This window comes from Bos javanicus, chromosome 6 (genome assembly GCF_032452875.1).
Source record: "Bos javanicus breed banteng chromosome 6, ARS-OSU_banteng_1.0, whole genome shotgun sequence".
In the NCBI taxonomy this organism is placed as follows: Eukaryota; Metazoa; Chordata; class Mammalia; order Artiodactyla; family Bovidae; genus Bos; species Bos javanicus.
Genome location: NC_083873.1, coordinates 92905404 through 92924233, shown reverse-complemented (window position 1 = coordinate 92924233; position 18830 = coordinate 92905404). Strand labels below are relative to the sequence as shown.

At 35.6% G+C, this 18830-nt stretch overlaps 1 protein-coding gene across 2 annotated transcripts in view; it reads right to left on the bottom strand.

Moving 5' to 3' along the window:
- Positions 1 to 18830, bottom strand: part of MRPL1 (mitochondrial ribosomal protein L1) — a 71609-nt gene that overhangs the window by 12387 nt on the left and 40392 nt on the right. For both annotated transcript variants that reach the window (XM_061420568.1, XM_061420569.1), the window contains exon 7: positions 14842 to 14948. In XM_061420568.1, coding sequence (XP_061276552.1) covers positions 14842 to 14948 — 107 coding nt within the window. The remainder of the gene's footprint in view (positions 1 to 14841; positions 14949 to 18830) is intronic.

Genomic DNA, 18830 nt, shown 5'->3' with positions numbered 1-18830 from the left:
CTCTGTTTCTATGAATTTAACTGCTCTAAGCAGCTCATGTAATAATTGAAATCACATATTTGTCCTTTTGTGACTGGCTTATTTCATTTAGCATAATGTCTCCAAGTTTCATCCATGTTGTAGCAAATATCAGCATTTCCTCCCTTTTTAAGGCTGAATAATATTCTATTGTATGTACATACACCTTCTGTTCATCCATCCATTCTTTGACGCTTGTGAACCATGCTGCTATGAATATACATATATCTATCTATGTCTCCGCTTTCAGTTCTTGGAGGTATATATCTGTAAGTGGAACTGATGGATCTTATGGTAAGTATGTTTTATTTTTTGAGGAACTACCATACCATCTTCCACAGCACCTACACCACTTCACATCCCCACCAGCACTGCACCAGGCTTCCAACTTCTCCATATTCTCACCAGCACTAATCTCTGCTTTTCTGATAACAGCCATTTCAATAGGCATAATGCAGTATCTCCTTTTGATTTTAATTTGCATTTTCTTGATTCTAATGATGCTGAGTATCTTTTCATGTGTTTACTGGCCATTTGTGCATCTTATTTGGAGAACTGAAAAAAGTGAAAGTGTTGGTCGTTCAGTTGTGTCCAACTCTTTGCAACCCCATGGATTGTAGCCCGCCAGGCTCCTCTGTTCATGGAATTCTCCAGGTAAGAATACTGGAGTGGGTAGCCATTCCCTTCTCCAGGGGATCTTCCAAACCCATGTATTCAAATCCTTTGCTCATTTTATTTGTCTTTTTATTATTGAGGTATAAGAGTACTTTATATTTTAGCTATGCTTATCAGATATATATATACACACACACACACACATATATACACACACACATATATACACACATACATATATACACACATACACACGCACATATAGTTTGCAGATACTTTCTACCATTCAGTGGGTTGCCATCTCATTCTGTCAATAGTATCCTTTGATGCACAAGAGTCTTACGTATTTGATAAAATACAATTTATCTCTTTTGTTGCCTGTGCTTTTGGTGTCAGTATGTTACTTTCTGAGACTACTTTCAATCAGGTTACAGTATGCAACCTTTTAAGAAAATGTCCTAAATTATTGTGCCTATCAATAGTTCACACGTTCTTTTAAATCACTGAGTAGTATTCCATTACACAGATATATCGGAGGGTTTTTTTTAAAAGCCATTCATGTATGGAAGGATAACTGGATTTTTTCCATCTTTTGATAATTATCAATACAATTCCTACAAATATTTGTATGGATATCTATTTGTGTGAATGTTATGTTTTGATTTCAGCATAAATGATTCAACTCTATGGGAATGGAATTGGTGGACCTTACAGTAAATAAAAAGCCTCTTGATGAAAGTGAAAGAGGACAGTGAAAAAGTTGGCTTAAAGCTCAACATTTAGAAAACTAAGATCATGGCATCTGGTCCCATCACTTCATGGGAAATAGATGGGGAAACAGTGGAAACAGTGTCAGACTTTATTTTTCTGGGCTCCAAAATCACTGCAGATGGTGACTGCAGCCATGAAATTAAAAGACGCTTACTCCTTGGAAGGAAAGTTACAACCAACCTAGATAGCACATTCAAAAGCAGAGACATTACTTTGCCAACAAAGGTCCATCTAGTCAAGGCTATGGTTTTTCCAGTAGTCATGTATGGATGTGAGAGTTGGACTGTGAAGAAAGCTGAGCATCGAAGAATTGATGCTTTTGGACTGTGGTGTTGGAGAAGACTCTTGGGAGTCCCTTGGACTGCAAGGAGATCCAACCAGTCCATTCTAAAGGAGATCAGTCCTGGGTGTTCTTTGGAAGGACTAATGCTAAAGCTGAAACTCCAATCCTTGGCCACCTCATGTGAAAAGTTGACTAATTGGAAAAGACTCTGATGCTGGGAGGGATTGGAGGCAGGAGGAAAAGGGGATGACAGAGGATGAGATGGCTGGATGGCATCACCAACTCAATGGACGTGAGTGAGTGAACTCTGGGAGTTGGTGATGGACAGGGAAGCCTGGCGTGCTGCGATTCATGGAGTCGCAAAGAGTCGGACATGACTGAGCGACTGAAATGAACTTAACAGTAAATATATGTTTAGCTTTACAAGTTACTATCAAACTGTTTCTAAAGTGGCTTATCACTGGTTTTTGAAATAAAGCTAACAAAAGAAAACTGTGTGTGCAGTATACTGACAACTACTTAGCAAGGAACGGGTTTGCAAACAAAGGAAAGCAAGTCAGTGCCCTCTCCTACTCCACGTTATGTCTCATTTATACTTTTTATCACGGGTTTTCCTGTTGATCAGTGATCACTACGTTGTTGAGTTAATGCTGTTTCTCTCAAATGGTATGGTTTTCCTTATGGTATTATTCATATCTCATGGAAGAGGAGAGTGACACTTTCAATTCCTGAAAGTTCTGAGAAATTAGCATCTGATTTCACGACAGTATTGCTAAGAAAAGTAGAAATGATAATAAACTCTTTTTAATTCTAATATTCCCACTGGTAAGAACACTGATAAAAATCCAACCAAAGGCTGTAACCTAGAATACTACAAAGACTATTCATCCCAGTTAAATAAATACACATCTCTCACATGAAGCACTGGGTATCACAATGAAGCGCTAGTACATTGACATACACTGGGCCCTGAATAGATACTATATTCTCTTTCTTAACTCCATACTCTTGGATTTACTGCCAATCTACTTCCTTTTTTTTAATGAGAACTAAAAAGTATAGAATTTGACTTGTATTTTCTACAGCCTATTTTCCACTTTTAAATTTGTCTGTGACACAGTATACTGCAGTATACCAAAAATAATGCAACCAAAGAAAAGTTAATCATCAACTAGAAGAAATGGAGGAGGAGGAGGAGGAGGAGGGGAAGTGGCAGTGAGCATGTGCCAATGAGCTGCTGCCTTGTATCCAACTACTGTTTGTATCTGATTGTTTTCAGCAATACTCCTTGCTTGCAGCTTTCTCAACTTGAGGATCTAGGGCCTTCAAAATAAGCCTTCATTTTCCATGTGCTATACTATTCACATCTTGTTTAAACTGAACTCCAACACACTCACTTCTCCTGTTCTAACATGTTTGCTAAATATGAAGGCTCTGATTTCAACACAAGATTTTACTATGTTTATATTCCCTACCCCTGAACTTGTTTATTTTTGTTACCATATACATCATCTTTCATCAGCTGCCAAGTTGACAATATTCTTGCCACAAAACAATTCACTATTACACAAGCAAAATACAGTGATACACACCTAGAAAGGGACCATGTCTACAACTTTAAAAAGGAGGAAAAAAGCACATCAAAGACAGGGCCTTTATATTAAGTATGTCAAAGATCCAAGTACATCTGAAGCCCAGACAAGAAACACTAGTTCAATCAGGTCTTGGCATGATTTAGTATAAACAAAAATCTGAGCTGTCCTATCCTGTTTTGGTTTTTTTTTTCTCCTGTTACGAAAATGTTTTGTTTGCTAATAGCATTATTTACAAGTTCTCAAAATCTGGATATTTTGTTGTTGTTCATTTCTTAAGTTGTGTCTGATTCTTTGAGATGCCATGGACTGTAGCATGCCAGGCTCCTCTGTCCCCACGACCTCCTGGGTTTGCTCAAATTTCACATCCATTGAGTTGGTGATGTTATCTAACCTCTCATCCTGGATATTCACGTAACTGTAAAAGGGCTACAGCTGTTCTTCCTTTAATGCTATGATAACCATTCATGTCAAAGCTAGGCTATTATGTTTAAAAGATGTTCTTCAAAATTTCAATTATATTTAATGGAGTTTTTAGAACCCTTCCTCAATCCAAATTACTTTTAAGAGTTTATGTTCTAGTTTCATATTAATAAATTAAAAGAATTAGCAATAGCTTCCAAATTAAAATACAACAAGTAGCATATATATTTTGAAAATACACTGTTTCTTTAGAATTCTTTACTCTTTTATTTACTTAAGCAGATTTCATAGGATACTAATAGGAATCTGTCTGGGGATAGAAGAAAATAAATAGGTAGAGTAGGACTCCACTCATTCCCAGGAGGAATCAATGTTTCATAATAAATGTACTGATGCCACTAATTTGGACTAGTAATAATTCAAAGACTGTCAAATATATTTTAAAATATATTTCAAAAGTTTTATGATGTAATGAATGAATAATGTGAATAAAGATTACAGAAAAATATTTAAACATCTTTAGAGAAGAAACATTTATATTAAAAACATTGTTTAATATAAACAACTGATTTGTTAGTTACAGGCGGCACTCGTGGTAAAGACTCCTCCTGCCAATGCAGGATATACAAGACACGTGGGTTCAATCCCTGGATGGGAAAGATCCCCTGGGATAGGAAAATGGCAACCCACTCCAGTATACTTGCCTGGAAAATTCCATGGACAGAGGAGCCTGGTGGACTACAGTCAAAGGAGCCACAGACAGTCAGACACGACAGGGCAACTAAGCACAAGGAGCTGAGGCTGCATCTATCAAGCAACATTTTTTGATTAGATATTCAATGTTATCATATTAGTAAGTTGCACATCACTGAAAAACTATTCTGTGGTATTCACTTTCAAGTAATTCTTATTAATCTTCCCACAAACTTATTTCTCTTTCCATGTCTTTCCAATCTGCAGGTGAATGAACAAGGAGGAAGGGAAAAGTAGAAAAGAAAAAAAAAGCAATAGGGAACAAGAAAATAGAAAAGAAAAACTTCAGAGAGCTATTAAAAGAAGGAAAAAATAAAAGGACAGAGAAAGAGGGAGGAGGGTAGAAGGTAGGGAAAAGGGAGCCTGAAAACAAACTACATTAAAAAGAAAAAGCCTACAAATAAATCATGTCAAATAATCATCAAAGTACCAAACATGAACAATTACCTCTTCATCCAGAGATTCAAAGAGTAAAACTACCATGAATGTCCAAGTGGGAAGAAAAAAGCTACAAAACTGCTCAAAAGCCTAATTATGATGATTATTCTTAAATTAAGCCTCATCTAAACTCCATGGGGTCACAAAGAGTCGCAAATGATTCCGCACCTAAGCACCAATCTCCTGCCTAGGCTGGCGGCCAGGATTCTGGGAGCCAGGTAAGGGGAGAGTAGAGGGTGGAGTGAAGGGAAGAGGAGAGGGTGGGGAGGACGGGAGGGTTTCTCAATATTTCATATACATAGATTCACTTAATCTCCCTGTTTTCAATTTTCTCAACTCCTGATCTCTCCCAGTCAGAGACCTTTGTTTTCACCTTTCCTGCCACCTACTAGCATGGGAAACGGCAGTTACTCAGGGTTAGGAAATATATAAAAATCTTCAATAATTTTCAGCTAAACCTATTTCAGAGGGTTCTTGCTCCATCCCCACACACAGCATTAACACTCAGTCCCTGTGGTATCCAGAGCCAGATCCTAGCCTTTTTAAAAATCCTGAAATTTATTTCTTTGGCTTTCTCCATTGCTGACTTAAGATTTGACATTTCCTAATCAGTTACCACTGTGGTATTCATTCCATCTTTACTTGGAAGCCTCAGAGCACATGTTATTTTCAAGTGTGCATGTGATACTTTGGAAAAGAATATTAATATTATACTACAGGCCACAATGAAAGTCTTGAGAAATTTTTTAAAAGTAGAAACTAAGAAAAGGATACATTCTTCAACCATTAAGGCAGTTAAATCAGAACATACTAAAAATCTAAGCAAGTCAAAAAAGGTTCCAAAAGTTTAAAATATTCTCCCAAATAAGAATAAAAACTACTAAGAAAATAATGACAAAAAAACTAAGTATCAAACTTGTAATTAGAGGCAAATTACACTTTCAGTATTAAAAAAAACAAAACTCACAAATCTTATATAAAACTTAGAAAGTCAGAAAACGAACAACAAAGCAAATCTCAAGATAATAAAAAGAGCAAATTGATAATTTATAGATAGAAAAAAATAGCAATAGATTCTAAAAACTATACTAAAAAAAGTTCTTTAAGAAACATATTTGAGATAGCACTGGAAACTATATTCAATACACTGTGATAAACCATAATGGAAAGAATATGAAAAAGTGTATATACATGTATAATTCAATCACTTTGCTATATAGTAGAAATTAACACATAAATCAACTATACTTCAGTATCTTAGGTTATGAACATTAAAATATTTAGGGGTGAAATATTATAATTTCTGCAACTTAATTTTAAGTGATTCAGAAAATATAAAAGAATATCTACTACTTTAAACAAACTACGTATACTAGTTGTTCTAAGCAAATATGACAAAAATCAGTGAATCCAGGTGATGAGTATATAGGTGTTGGTTATAATTTCAACTTTCCATTCATTCAAAATTTTTCAAAATAAACTGAAGAAAAAGATGTGCAGATGTGGAGGGTATTTACAAACAAGAGCTTAAGCTATTTCAAATAAGAGCTTAAATAAGCTTTATTAAGCAATAAATTTCAAGAAAATCTGTAATATTTCATTATTTTCTTACCTGAAATGTTATGAATGTGATTTAATTTCTCTTTACAGTTTTCTCTTCTAAAGAGATATGAACCCAAGGAGCCCCCAATGCTCTAAGATAAAATGAAGATAAACCATCAAGATTCCTGATTTTATGGTGTTTTTAAAAATACTGCAGTGAAAAGTCATTTTAAAAAGCTTGTATGTACATGGATACTTGAAAAGAATTACTTTGAAGTGAAAAATGAAAATGGCAAAAGGTGACTGAAATCATAGCAGGTCATCACGAAACATTCTTTTGAAAGCTAAACACTTTTTATAAATCATCGGAAATCCCATGAAGTTACTGTGCTAACACCAAAGCATTTAAAGGGGCCAAAGCTCCAAAACATAACCTGAAACTGAGTAGATTTTAGAGTACACTGCACCCTTTGAAAGGTCCATCGCGCATTGTATCACAAATCTACATTTTTATTCTGAAACTTCATCTAACTTTATTAATCCTGGATGATTTCTAGGTTACACTTGATTTGAAAATCAAAGTCTAAAATGGATGAAAACTACAGTAATGATTTCTACATATGTGAGATTCTACTAAACTGGATTCAGACATAAAAGTCAGCTAGTTGCTACTTGAAAACATACACAGAAACATGGGTCAGATTTTATAGGCTCTTTCAGGTGTGGACGTAATAGGCCACAGGAGTCATAATTTATTACAGTATGAAGTACTATGAGAGGTTAAATAACCAAATACGCACACTCCACGCTTTCCATTAAACTACAGTTCGTGTCTTTTCCTCTTGATAAATGCCCCTAGTACAAGTCCTAATGTGCCATATTTTACGGCTCGAGAATTTTTTTTCCTAGTGAAAAGTTCTATCTTTGATCTCCATCAGTCTCAGCAAATGAAACCTAACTACAACACTACCACATATGATTTTGAAATATGTGAAGAAGTCAACATTAACAAAAGTGAAGGAAGGCAGACAGACAGAGAACATTTCAGTTTTTGACAAATATAAAGACACTATGCGTGCCTCTGTAAAATGGGAAAGTCAATAGTAACAGAAAATTAGAAAGAACTTTTACCTTATCATAAAGGACACGTTAAGAACACCAATCAACAATGGGACTGGCTTACTGGGAAAGTAGGCTGGAGGCCAAGATTCTTAAATCAAACAAGCAATCTATCAGAGAAAAAACAAAACATATTTCTGACAGCCTCACAGCTAACATAAAATGGATTTGTGGTATGTTATAAAATACTAACAGACACCCTTTGAAAATTACTTTAAAGTCTTTATTCTGGCAGGTTTAGGCTACAGAATCTGGACATATATAGTATCTGGACACTGTTTAGTTTTTCTGTGTAATGTCAAAAAATACACCTGACTAAACATGCCTATAATGAATAGAGAACAACACTCTTAATTCTGACTCTCATTTTGTGAAACCTCAGGAATTAAAATTTTTACTTTCAATATTACTGACAAGGATTGTTTGAAAAGTTTAGTTTAAGTTAAATTTTTATAAATTATTGATTCACTACATATAATATATATTGACGCTTTTGAACTGTGGTGTTGGAGAAGACTCTTGAGAGTCCCTTGGACTGCAAGATCAAACCAGTCAATCCTAAATAAAATCAACCCTGAATACTCATTAGAAGGACTGAGGCTGAAGCTGAAGCTCCAATACTTTGGCCACCTGATCCAAAGGGCTGACTCATTAGAAAAGACCGTGATGCTAGGAAAGATTGAAGGCAGGAGGAGAAGGGGACAACAGAGGATGAGATGGCTGGATGGCATCACCAACTTGACAGACACGAGTTTGAGCAAGCTCTGGGAGTTGGTGATGGATAGGGAAGACTGGCATGCTGCAGTGCATGGGATCACAAAGAGTCGGATACAACTGAGCATCTTAGCACACACACACGCACAAAACTGTTAAAGATCATTCTTAGGTCACGGGTCTGTTAAAAAAACAGCCACAATTGGATTTGGTCCATGGGCCATATGTAGTTTGTGAACTCTGCTCTGGATAGCCTCCTTTTATCCAAAACGAAGCGGACCCCTAATGGGCATGTAATGCTGTCAGTGCCCTTTCATCCATTCGTTCATTCTAAAGCCAATCCTTGTATCACACGAAGGAATAACAACAAAACAACAAAAAAAATAAACCTCTAGTATTTCCAACTATACAATGACATCACCTGTGGAAATCTCAGACTTTTAAGGAAGATATATTACTGTGCTTTGGGTTTTCAAAGATTTTCTGTTAAAGTCTGTTACCTCTGATAATTATAATAATAAATATTTTTATGGAATAGTTATATTAGATACAATCACAGACAGATTTTTTACTCCCTTTTAAATCTTTATTGAGGTATACTTGATAACTTTATAGAGACATATTTTGCATATTATATTATTCACCATTTTCTAAATCATAATTCAATGACTTTTTAAATAATTTTTTCTACCAACACCATAAGTCAGTTTTCAAACTAACGATCTCTGAAGCGCATTTACTGTTAATGCCTGTTTTGCCCACCCCTTCGCCTCAGGCAACCACTAATCTTTTTGTCTTTACAGTTTCACCCCTTTTTTTGGACATCTCACATAAATGTGGTTTCTGCATCTGCTTTTTTTCACTAAGCATGTTTTTGATGTTCATCCACATCATGGTTATGTATCCATAGTTTGTTCCTTCTAACTGCTAAACAGTATTCCAAGAGATATGCTACACACTCTTGAAGTGTCAATCTAACAAGTTTTGACATACATATACACTTATCTGGTGGCTCAGATGGTAAAGAATCTGCCCACAATGCAGGAAACCTGGGTTTGATTTCCAGGTTGGGAAAATCCCCTAGAAAAAAAGAAAGCGTACCTACTCCTTTATTCTTACCTGGAGAATTTCATGGGCAGAGGAGACTGGCAGGCTACAGTCCATGGGGTCATAAAGAGTAGGACACGACTGAGCATCTAACACTTTCACATACTCCTGAAACCATCACCAGTCAGGATAACAGTCATGTCAATCATGTCCCCAATTCCTTGTGTTCCTTTGTCATCCCTCATTCCCACCCCATCCCAGCCACCCTGTCCCTAAAGCAACTCCCAGGCTGCCTTCTGTTACTACATATCACTTTGTATTTGTCAGAATTTTATATAAATGGAATCCTACAGTATGTACTTTTGTATGCCCTTTTCATTCAGCACAATATTTTAAACATTCATTCATGTTAGAGCATGTATCAATGTTTCTTTTTATTATGAAAGAAAATTCAATTGTATAGAATAACAAAGTTTGTTTATACATTTACCTGTCGATGGACATGTGATATGTTTCCTGGGTTTTGGCTATTACAAATAAATCTGATACAAGCATCTGTTTATAAATCTTTGCATCTAAGCATATGCTTTCATTTCTCCTGAGCAAATATCTAAATGTGAAGTGCTGGGATCATATAGTAGGTGGATTAAACTTGTTAAACTATAGAACAGTTTGCCAAACGGATTTCACCATTTACATCCCCACAGCAACATATGAGCATTCCAGTCACTCCATATCCTCACCAACATTGGTATGATCAGTTTTTTAAATTTTAGACATTCTAGTAGATGTGCAGTTATATCTCATTGTGATTTTAATTTGTATTTCCATAATGACTAATAATGCTGAGCATATTTCAATGTTTGTCATTTATCTGCCGTGTGTTTGTTATACTTTTATGAGGTATTCCAAATCTTCTGACTTTTAAAACTAGACTGTTTAATTGTTGAGTTTTAAGAGTTCTTTATATATTGTGGATTTATCAGAGAGATGATTTGCAAGTATTTTATCCCAATCTGTGATTTATTTTTTCATTCTCTTAATAGCTTTTTTAAAGAGAAAAAGCTTTTAATTTTTAAAAAGTATGAATTACCAATTTGTTATTTTTGTGGATCATGCTTTTGGTTTATATCTGAGACATTATTCCCTAATCCAACTTTTTCTTCTAGAAGTTTTATAATTTTAAACTTTATATTTAGGTCTTTGATACATTTTGAGGTAATTAAGTATGGTATGAAGTATGGATCAAAGTTCATTTTATCTCATATAGATATCTAATTGTTCCAGTGCCATTTGTTGAAAAGTCTACTGCTTTGCCATTAAAAATGCTTCTGCACATTATTTTAAATCAGTTGTCCATACGTGTTTTATACTTTTTTTTCTTCTCTCTATTCCACTGATTGTTTTGTTTCTTGACATCAATATCACATTGTCTAAATTACTGTAGCTTTTTAAATCTTGAAGTCAGATAGATCTCCATCCAACTTTGTTCTTTGTCAAGGCTATTTTGACTCCTCTAAGTCCTTTGTAGTTCCACGTGAATTTTAGAATCATGTCAATTCTACAAAAAATTTTAATGGGATTTTGATCCATACAGTCTATACATTACTTTAGGGACAACTGACATCTTCACAATATTAAGTTTATTGATCCATGAAGACGGTTCATCTTATCATTTACTTAGATCTATTTAATTTCTCTTGATGATGTTTTGAAGTTTCCAGTGTATGGAGTTTTATCTTTTGTCAGATTTATCCCTAAGTATTTCATACTTATTTAATAATACTTTGACATTCCTTAGTTTTAAATTTTAATTTCCAAACGTTCATTGCTGTTATATAGAAGCAATCTGATTTCTGTATATTAACCTTGTATTCTGAAACTTACTTAACTCACTTCCTTGTTCTAGTAGCTGAATCATGTCATCCTGTGAAAAATGACAGTTTTATTCCTCCTTTCTAATGGGATGTCTTTTTTTTTTCTGCCTGAATATACTACCTAGAATCCTGAGATTAACAATGAAAAGAACTGGTGAGAGTGGATATCCGTATCTTGGTCCTGATCTTGGGAGGAAAGCATTCAGCCTTTCATTACTATGTATGATATCAGCTGTTGATTTTTCTTAGATGTTCTACCAGGTTAAAGACATTAACTTGCATTCCTAGTTTGCTGAGACTTTTTAATCAGGAAGGAGTGTTGGATTCTGTCAAATGTTTTCTCTGTATCTACAGAGATGATCACATGACTTGATTTTTAGTTAGTTGAAATCAACTCTGAATAATCATGGGAAGGACTGATCCTGTAGCTGAAGCTCCGATACTTTGGCCACCTGATGCAAAGAGCTGACTCACTGGAAAAGACCCTGATGCTGGGAAAAATTAAGGGCAAGAGGACAAGGGGACGACAGAGGATGAGATGGTTGGATGGCATTACGGACTCAATGAGTTTGAGCAAATTCAGTGAGATAGTGAAGGACAGGGAAAGCCTGGCATGCTGCGGTTCGTGAGGTCGCAAAGAATCGGACATGACTTAGCGACTGAACAACAAACAAATGTGGTAAATTACAGTGATTGTTTAGTATTAAACTAACCTGTATTCCTCAGAAAAGGCAATGGCACCCCACTCCAGTACTCTTGCCTGGAAAATCCCATGGGCGGAGGAGCCTGGTAGGCTGCAGTCCATGGGGTTGCTAAGAGTCAGACATGACTGAGAGACTTCACTTTCTCTTTTCACCTTCATGCATTGGAGAAGGAAACAGCAACCCACTCCAGTGTTCTTGTCTGGAGAATCCTAGGGACGGGGGAGCCTGGTGGGCTGCTGTCTATGGGGTTGCACAGAGTCGGATATGACTGAAGCGACCTAGCAGCAGCAGCAGCAGCAACCTGTATTCCTAAGATAAGCCCTAAGTGATCATGATATGTTATTCTTTTACACACTGCTAGACTCTATTTGCTAAAGTTTAGCTTATAATTTTAATATTTACATTTATGACATTATGGAATGTCATTTCCTTTGCCTGGTTTTGGTATCAACATAATGCTGACTGCTTTAGGTGTGTGTGTTGGGGCGGGGTGTAATTAAAGTCCCTGTTACTCCATCTTAGCCAGAAGTGCGTGCATGTGTTTGCATGCTAAGTCACTCAGTCGTGTGTGACTCTTTGCAACCCCCTAGACTGTAGCTCGCCAGGCTCCTCTGTCCATGGTATTCTCCAGGCAAGAACACTGGAGTTGTTGCCATGCCCTCCTCCAGGGGATCTTCCCAACCCAGGGATCAAACCCATGTCTCTTATGTCTCCTATATTGGCAAGCGGGTTCTTTACCACTAGCACCACCTCGGGAAGCCTAGAATTTTTATCTTTATAGTTATTAGGTCATTATCTCATCCATTCCTTCCTAATCTAGAAAGTATATACCAACAACATCATGTTATATATAGGGAAAATAGAGAAAGGGGGGAAACTGAGGCTCATAAAGTTCGATCAGTTCTAACCCAGAACTAAGATTTGAATCCACACCTATGAAACCATTCTTTAAACATCCTACTCTACTATACTATTTCAGTAGTACTCAAAAAGATTCTATTTAAGCACAGATTAATTTATTTTTCATTAAAAAAAGCATTATATCTCTAAAAAACCCAGGTAAGTCTGGTCTGAAGCCCATGTCTCAATCACTGTGATATTTGTTAAAAAGAATGAATGACATGCCATGGTTTATTATACACTGAGTCAGGATATATACATAAATTATTAACTATTAAATATACTGAAAACATTACTTAAGAAAAAGATAAAACTAGGAACAAAGAGTCTTATAAAGATACTTTACAGACCCAAAAAGTCCAACCAAAAGAGTAACAATAGTTGATAGATACCATTCTAAAGTTTTTAATCTTCAAAACCATACTATGAAATAGATATTACTATATAAATTTTATAGATGAGGAAGTTTGAGATATAAGAAACTTGTTTAGGAGGGGCAATATAGGAGTAAGGGGTTAAAGAGATATAAACTACTATGTATAAAATAAGCTACAAGGATATATTGTACAACATGGGAAATATAGACAATATTTTATAAAAATATAAATGGAGTATAACCTCTAAAATATGTGAGTCACTATATTGGACACCTGTAACAAATAATATTATATATCAACCACACTTCAATTTAAAAAAATTGAAAAACAGGAAAGAAATTTGTCCGAAACCTGCCATCCTTTAAGTAGCAGAACAGGTAGTCAAGCTATGTCTCTACAACTCCAGAATATGATCTTAAAATTTGTATTTGGTTTTCTGCTTGTGTTTCATATTACAATGTTGTCATCCCTGAGAAAGAAGATGCACAGCCAAGGGCCTTTCGGGAACAAGAAAATTCCAACATCAGATTCCAGTAGAGCTAGTGCCAAATGAATTAGAGCCAAGCTTTGATGATAATGGAGGTGATAAGAGGTTTCCCAATCCCTGACTGGAATAAACTTGTTGCCCCCTTTCTGCACCAAGTTTTCCTTCCATAAAATTAGCGAAGGGCCCTTTATATATTTTTGATGATCTGCAATACACTCAGCTCATGACCTTGGACTTCTAGCTGTTGGCTTTAATGTAGAATTGCTCTCAGGAGTAGCATGGGAGGAGGAATAACAGCTCTTCAAGTAATTCCAGTTATGAGGCAAGATGGTGTAAGGCTAAAGAGCCTGGACTCTTGAGACTCCTGAGGTTCAAATACCTAGTATGCCTCATACTAGCTGTGAGACATTAGAAAAATTACTTAATCTCTTTGGGCTTCTATCCCTGCATCTATAAAACAGAGATGGTAATTCACCTCTCATAGGGTTCAGGATTAAAAGAACATATGAAAAGCGTTTAGAATAGTGCCTGGCACTTGGTTAACATCGTGTAAATTTGGCTAACAATATTATTATAGTTATTGCATAGGAAAAAAATTACATACATTAAATAGGTATGTTAGAAATTCTGTAGTATTAAAAAATACTAGCAAAAACTATGTTTCAAAACACAGTCCTCTATAAATCTGACTTATCTATATTAATGTCTCAAAAATGATTTTGGAAATTAATTTCAGCATCTTCTGTAAGTGGGCAGTTTTTAATACATAAGCAGGGATAATCAGAAACAATTTATTAAAATCAAATTACTCAATTCCCTTAAGGTAGTATTAAATATTTACTACAGACTCAGCATTATGCAATATCCTATAAGGTATATATAAGATCTAGACCCAGCTCCCAAAACGCTTAAAATATTAGAGAGCAAAAATAACACAGAGTTGACAAATAAGGCAAAGTATAAGAAAATGTCAGAGAGTAGCACGTAACTCTAGAAAAGGACTTCTACAGCACCATTAAAATGTATGAATTCAACCCACAAAAAAAAGTATATATATATTTAGTGCCACTCCTAATGTCAGTGACAAGGACAAGTTCAAAGGACTGATATGTTATAAATTATTAATGAATCACTTCAATAAAAAAGAAAGGGGTTACTGAATAATATTCACTATAACTTACTGTTGCTATTTTCGTCTCCAGAAAGTTCTCCCTTTCTTCATCTACCTTAATTTCAAGTCCAGTTTTAAATAATTCAAGCATTTTGGGGATGTCCCGGCCAACGGAATCTGGTTAGAAAAACAAGAAATCCAAAGTTATCACTATATCTATACAAGTAGCAAAAATTACTAAATAAGAGAAACATTCAATCCAAGTTAAGATATAAAAAATGATTTGTGGCAAACAGACTTTATGGTGACCCATATCCTGGTGTTCATGCCCTTGTGTGATACCCTCCCACTTGAGTGTGGATGAGACCTGCAACATGCTTCTAGGCAAGAGACATGATGATTATGCATAACTGATTACATGACATAAAAATGCAATGCTTATCTTGAAGGAGTCTCTCTCCCTACTGGCTCTGAAGAAACAAGATCCAATGTTGTCGGGGGCATATGGAGAGAGCCATGAGCCAAGAAACTGAGACCCTCAGTCCAGAAACCTGCAAGGAACTGGATTCTGCCAAAAAGCCATATGAATCTGGAAGCAAATCTTCCTCAGTCAAGCCTCAGACAAAACCATGGCTCCAGCTGATACCCCGACTGGAGCTCTGAGACACTGAAGCAGAAAACGCAGCTTAGCTGCACACACATTCCTGATACACAGACACTGATACAGGAAATGTGCGTTGTTTTAAGGCACTAAATCTGTGATATTATTGTTCCACAGTAATAAACAATAAATAAGTGTATACAATGATGATGCTTATCAAACTTTAGAAACATTGATGGCAAATTAAAACCTATAGAGTAACACAAGATAAAAGCTGAAACAGGGGAGTCTTGAAATCTTTAAAGAACATTTTACTTACCTTTACATGAAATTCATCTGACCTGCCTTACCATAAGGAAGGAACTAGAAAAGCAGCAAGAGCTAGCAGTAGAAATAATATCTCACTGAGTGATACAATCTGGAGGCAGCTCATTACTAAACCAATGGTTACAGAAGCTGGCATGAAGAAAGAGATAAAAAGTGAAAGTTTACTGGATTCTAATGCTACTTTGTCCCCCATTAAGGTAGAGAAAAAGATGCAGTTGAATAAACAAAGGAGAAAAAAGGAATCAAGGTAAAAACCAAGAATTTTCAAAGGATCATGCAGGAGACTCCAAACATACATTATACCCTTCTAACCTTTGATCATAAACATTTTAACTCAAATTTAATATATAAAAATATATATACATATATTTTTAGTTTTACCTTAAACTTTTTAAAATTCATTTTTTATTGAAGTAACAGTTGAATTATAGCACTGTGTTAATTACTGCTATACAGCCAAGTGATTCAGTTATCTATATACACACACACAGTATTTTTCACATTCTTTTCCATTATGGTTTATCACACTATATACTAGGACCTTGTTGCTTATCCAGTTTACATATATTAATGTACATATGTGGAGTGTATAAAAATGGTACAGATGAACTTATCTACAAAGCAGAAATAGAGACACAGACATAAAGAACAAATGTATGGATACCAAGGAGGGAAGGGGGATGGGGTGGGACGAACTGGGAGATTGAGACTGATGTATATATATATACACACTACTACGTATAAAATAGACAACTAATGAGAACCTACTGTTTAGCATACATACGTAACTCTATCTATGCTCTGTGGTGACCTAGCTAAGAATGAAATCCAAAAAAGAGGAGTTATACGTTAAAAAAAAAAAATTACCTGCTGACTGACTTGAATCTATACCTACAAACCTGCTTTCCTCCCTATCATATGGATGAACTGTCTGTGTTCTTATGAAGGCCAATGCTCTTCATCTAAGCACTGGATCCCATACCTCCTCACCAATACAGCGACACCACCCCTCTCTCTCTCTACACCGTCAGCTTCCTCTGCTTTCCCAGATCATCAGCAGCAGCTGACAAACTTGCTATAAAATGTTCCATCTTAAAACAAAATACTGCCTTTCAATAACCATCTAATACTTTCTGAAGAACGCTAAGTTTTCCAAAAAAGTTGCCCATCCTTTCTGTCTCGGCTTTCTTTCCTTCCACCTTCTCTCAGACCTACCTCCATCAAGTTACATCCCTAATACTCCACTGAGAATAATCCTGTGTTCTCTGACTTGACCCGTCAACAGTAGTTCACAGAATATGTCTCCCCTCTTCCTACTGAGTCATGACTTGGCCTCTGAAACTCTATTCTCACTGGTTAGTCATTCTATTCCTGTTGGCTGAGCTACCCTTACTTGGCTGATTTCTAAAAGGTGGACTACCTGAGGGTTCAGTCACATGACCTCTCTTTTTCCACCCATGGACAGCCTTTAAGTGATCTCTTTAAACATACTGCTTTAAACATTTACCCACTGATAACTGCCAAATTTATATTTCTGGCCACAAGTTCCCTCAGACTCTCCAACCACCTACTTAGTATCTCCACCCAAATGCAGGTAGGTAATTAATAAGGAGTACAACATGAAAAATGTTTGCTGAAAGAATGAACAAATTAATGACTTCATCATTCTGAGTCTGATATCACAGTGCTGTTGTAATGATAATGAAGTGGGAAAGGACAGGGCTTAAGAAGGAAGAGTTCCGTATTAAAACATACTATAAAAAAAAAATACTATAGTGAAGGTGTTGATGGAATACTCAATACGTAGAAATAACAAACTGGAAAAAAGCGACAGACCAGAGATAATAATGTATTAATATACTTGAGTTTTTTAAACCAGTTCCATCCTAAAACAATCACAAAGAAAACCTCCTTCCTTTGAACTTACATATTATTTTCCTCTCTCTCTCTCCCTTTTTAACGAAAACATGTTGATGTGAATTTGCATTTCCCTAATAACCAATATTATTGGTAGCAGAATGAGCTGGTTGGACGGCATCATCGACTACAATGCACCTGAATATGGGCAAACTCTGGGAGATGGAGAAGGACAAGGAAGCCTGGTGTACTGCAGTCCATAGGGTAGCAAAGAGATTTCTTGCATTTCTTTCAGTTTCTGATTTCTGACTTAACTGTTATTACCAGAAATCAAACTCTGTATGATTGCAAGCCTTTTAAATTTATTAAGACTTGTGTTAAAACCCAGCAAATGGTCTAAACCTGAATGTTCCACGTACTCTTGAAAAGTGTACACCAAACACTTATTAAGTACAGCTACAATAAGGTCAAGTTGGTTGACAGTACTGTTCAAATCTTTTATGTACTTCCTGATTTTCTATATATATATGTTCTATCAGTTACTAAGAGAAGAACATTAAAATCTCCAACTGTACTTGTTTAGCTTATTTCTCTTTTCAATTCTGTCAGTGTGTGCTTCATGTATGTTGTGGCTCTCTCTGTAGCTGAGCATGTCCTGTTATTGTTACAGAATATCCATCTTTTTCTCTAGTAAACTCCTTGTCTTAAAAGTTCATTTTGTCTGGTATTAAAATAGCCAACTCAGTTCTCTAATGGTTAATGTTTTTATGGTATATTTTTACTCTTCATTTTCCTTTCAGCTTCTTTGTGTGTATGAATATGAAGTGTGTCTCCTGTAGACAGAATATAATTGGATTGTTTTTTCATCGTCTTATAATTTCTGCCTCTTGGTTGAAATGTTTATTCAATTTCCAATTAATGTGACTAATGATATGGCTTGATTTAGGTCTCTATTTTGATACACATCTTCTATTTGTCTCATCTCATTTGTTTCTCTGTTCTACACTGCTTTCTTTTGTTTTCAAGAAAAAAATTTAGTATATCATTTTTATTCCTTTATTTAGTTTTAAGCTGTACCTCTTTTTGTGTATGTTTTTACTTGTTCTAGAGATTACAATGTGCACATTTATTTATCACAGCCTACTTCATCTTAACATTTTCTTCCAGAAAACAACAGATTTGTGTCCACCTCCATCCTTCCTATCTCATCACGATGTTATTGTCCTGCCCAAACCTGCTTCATCTCTTCTGTATCTATCTTTAAAATCATACTC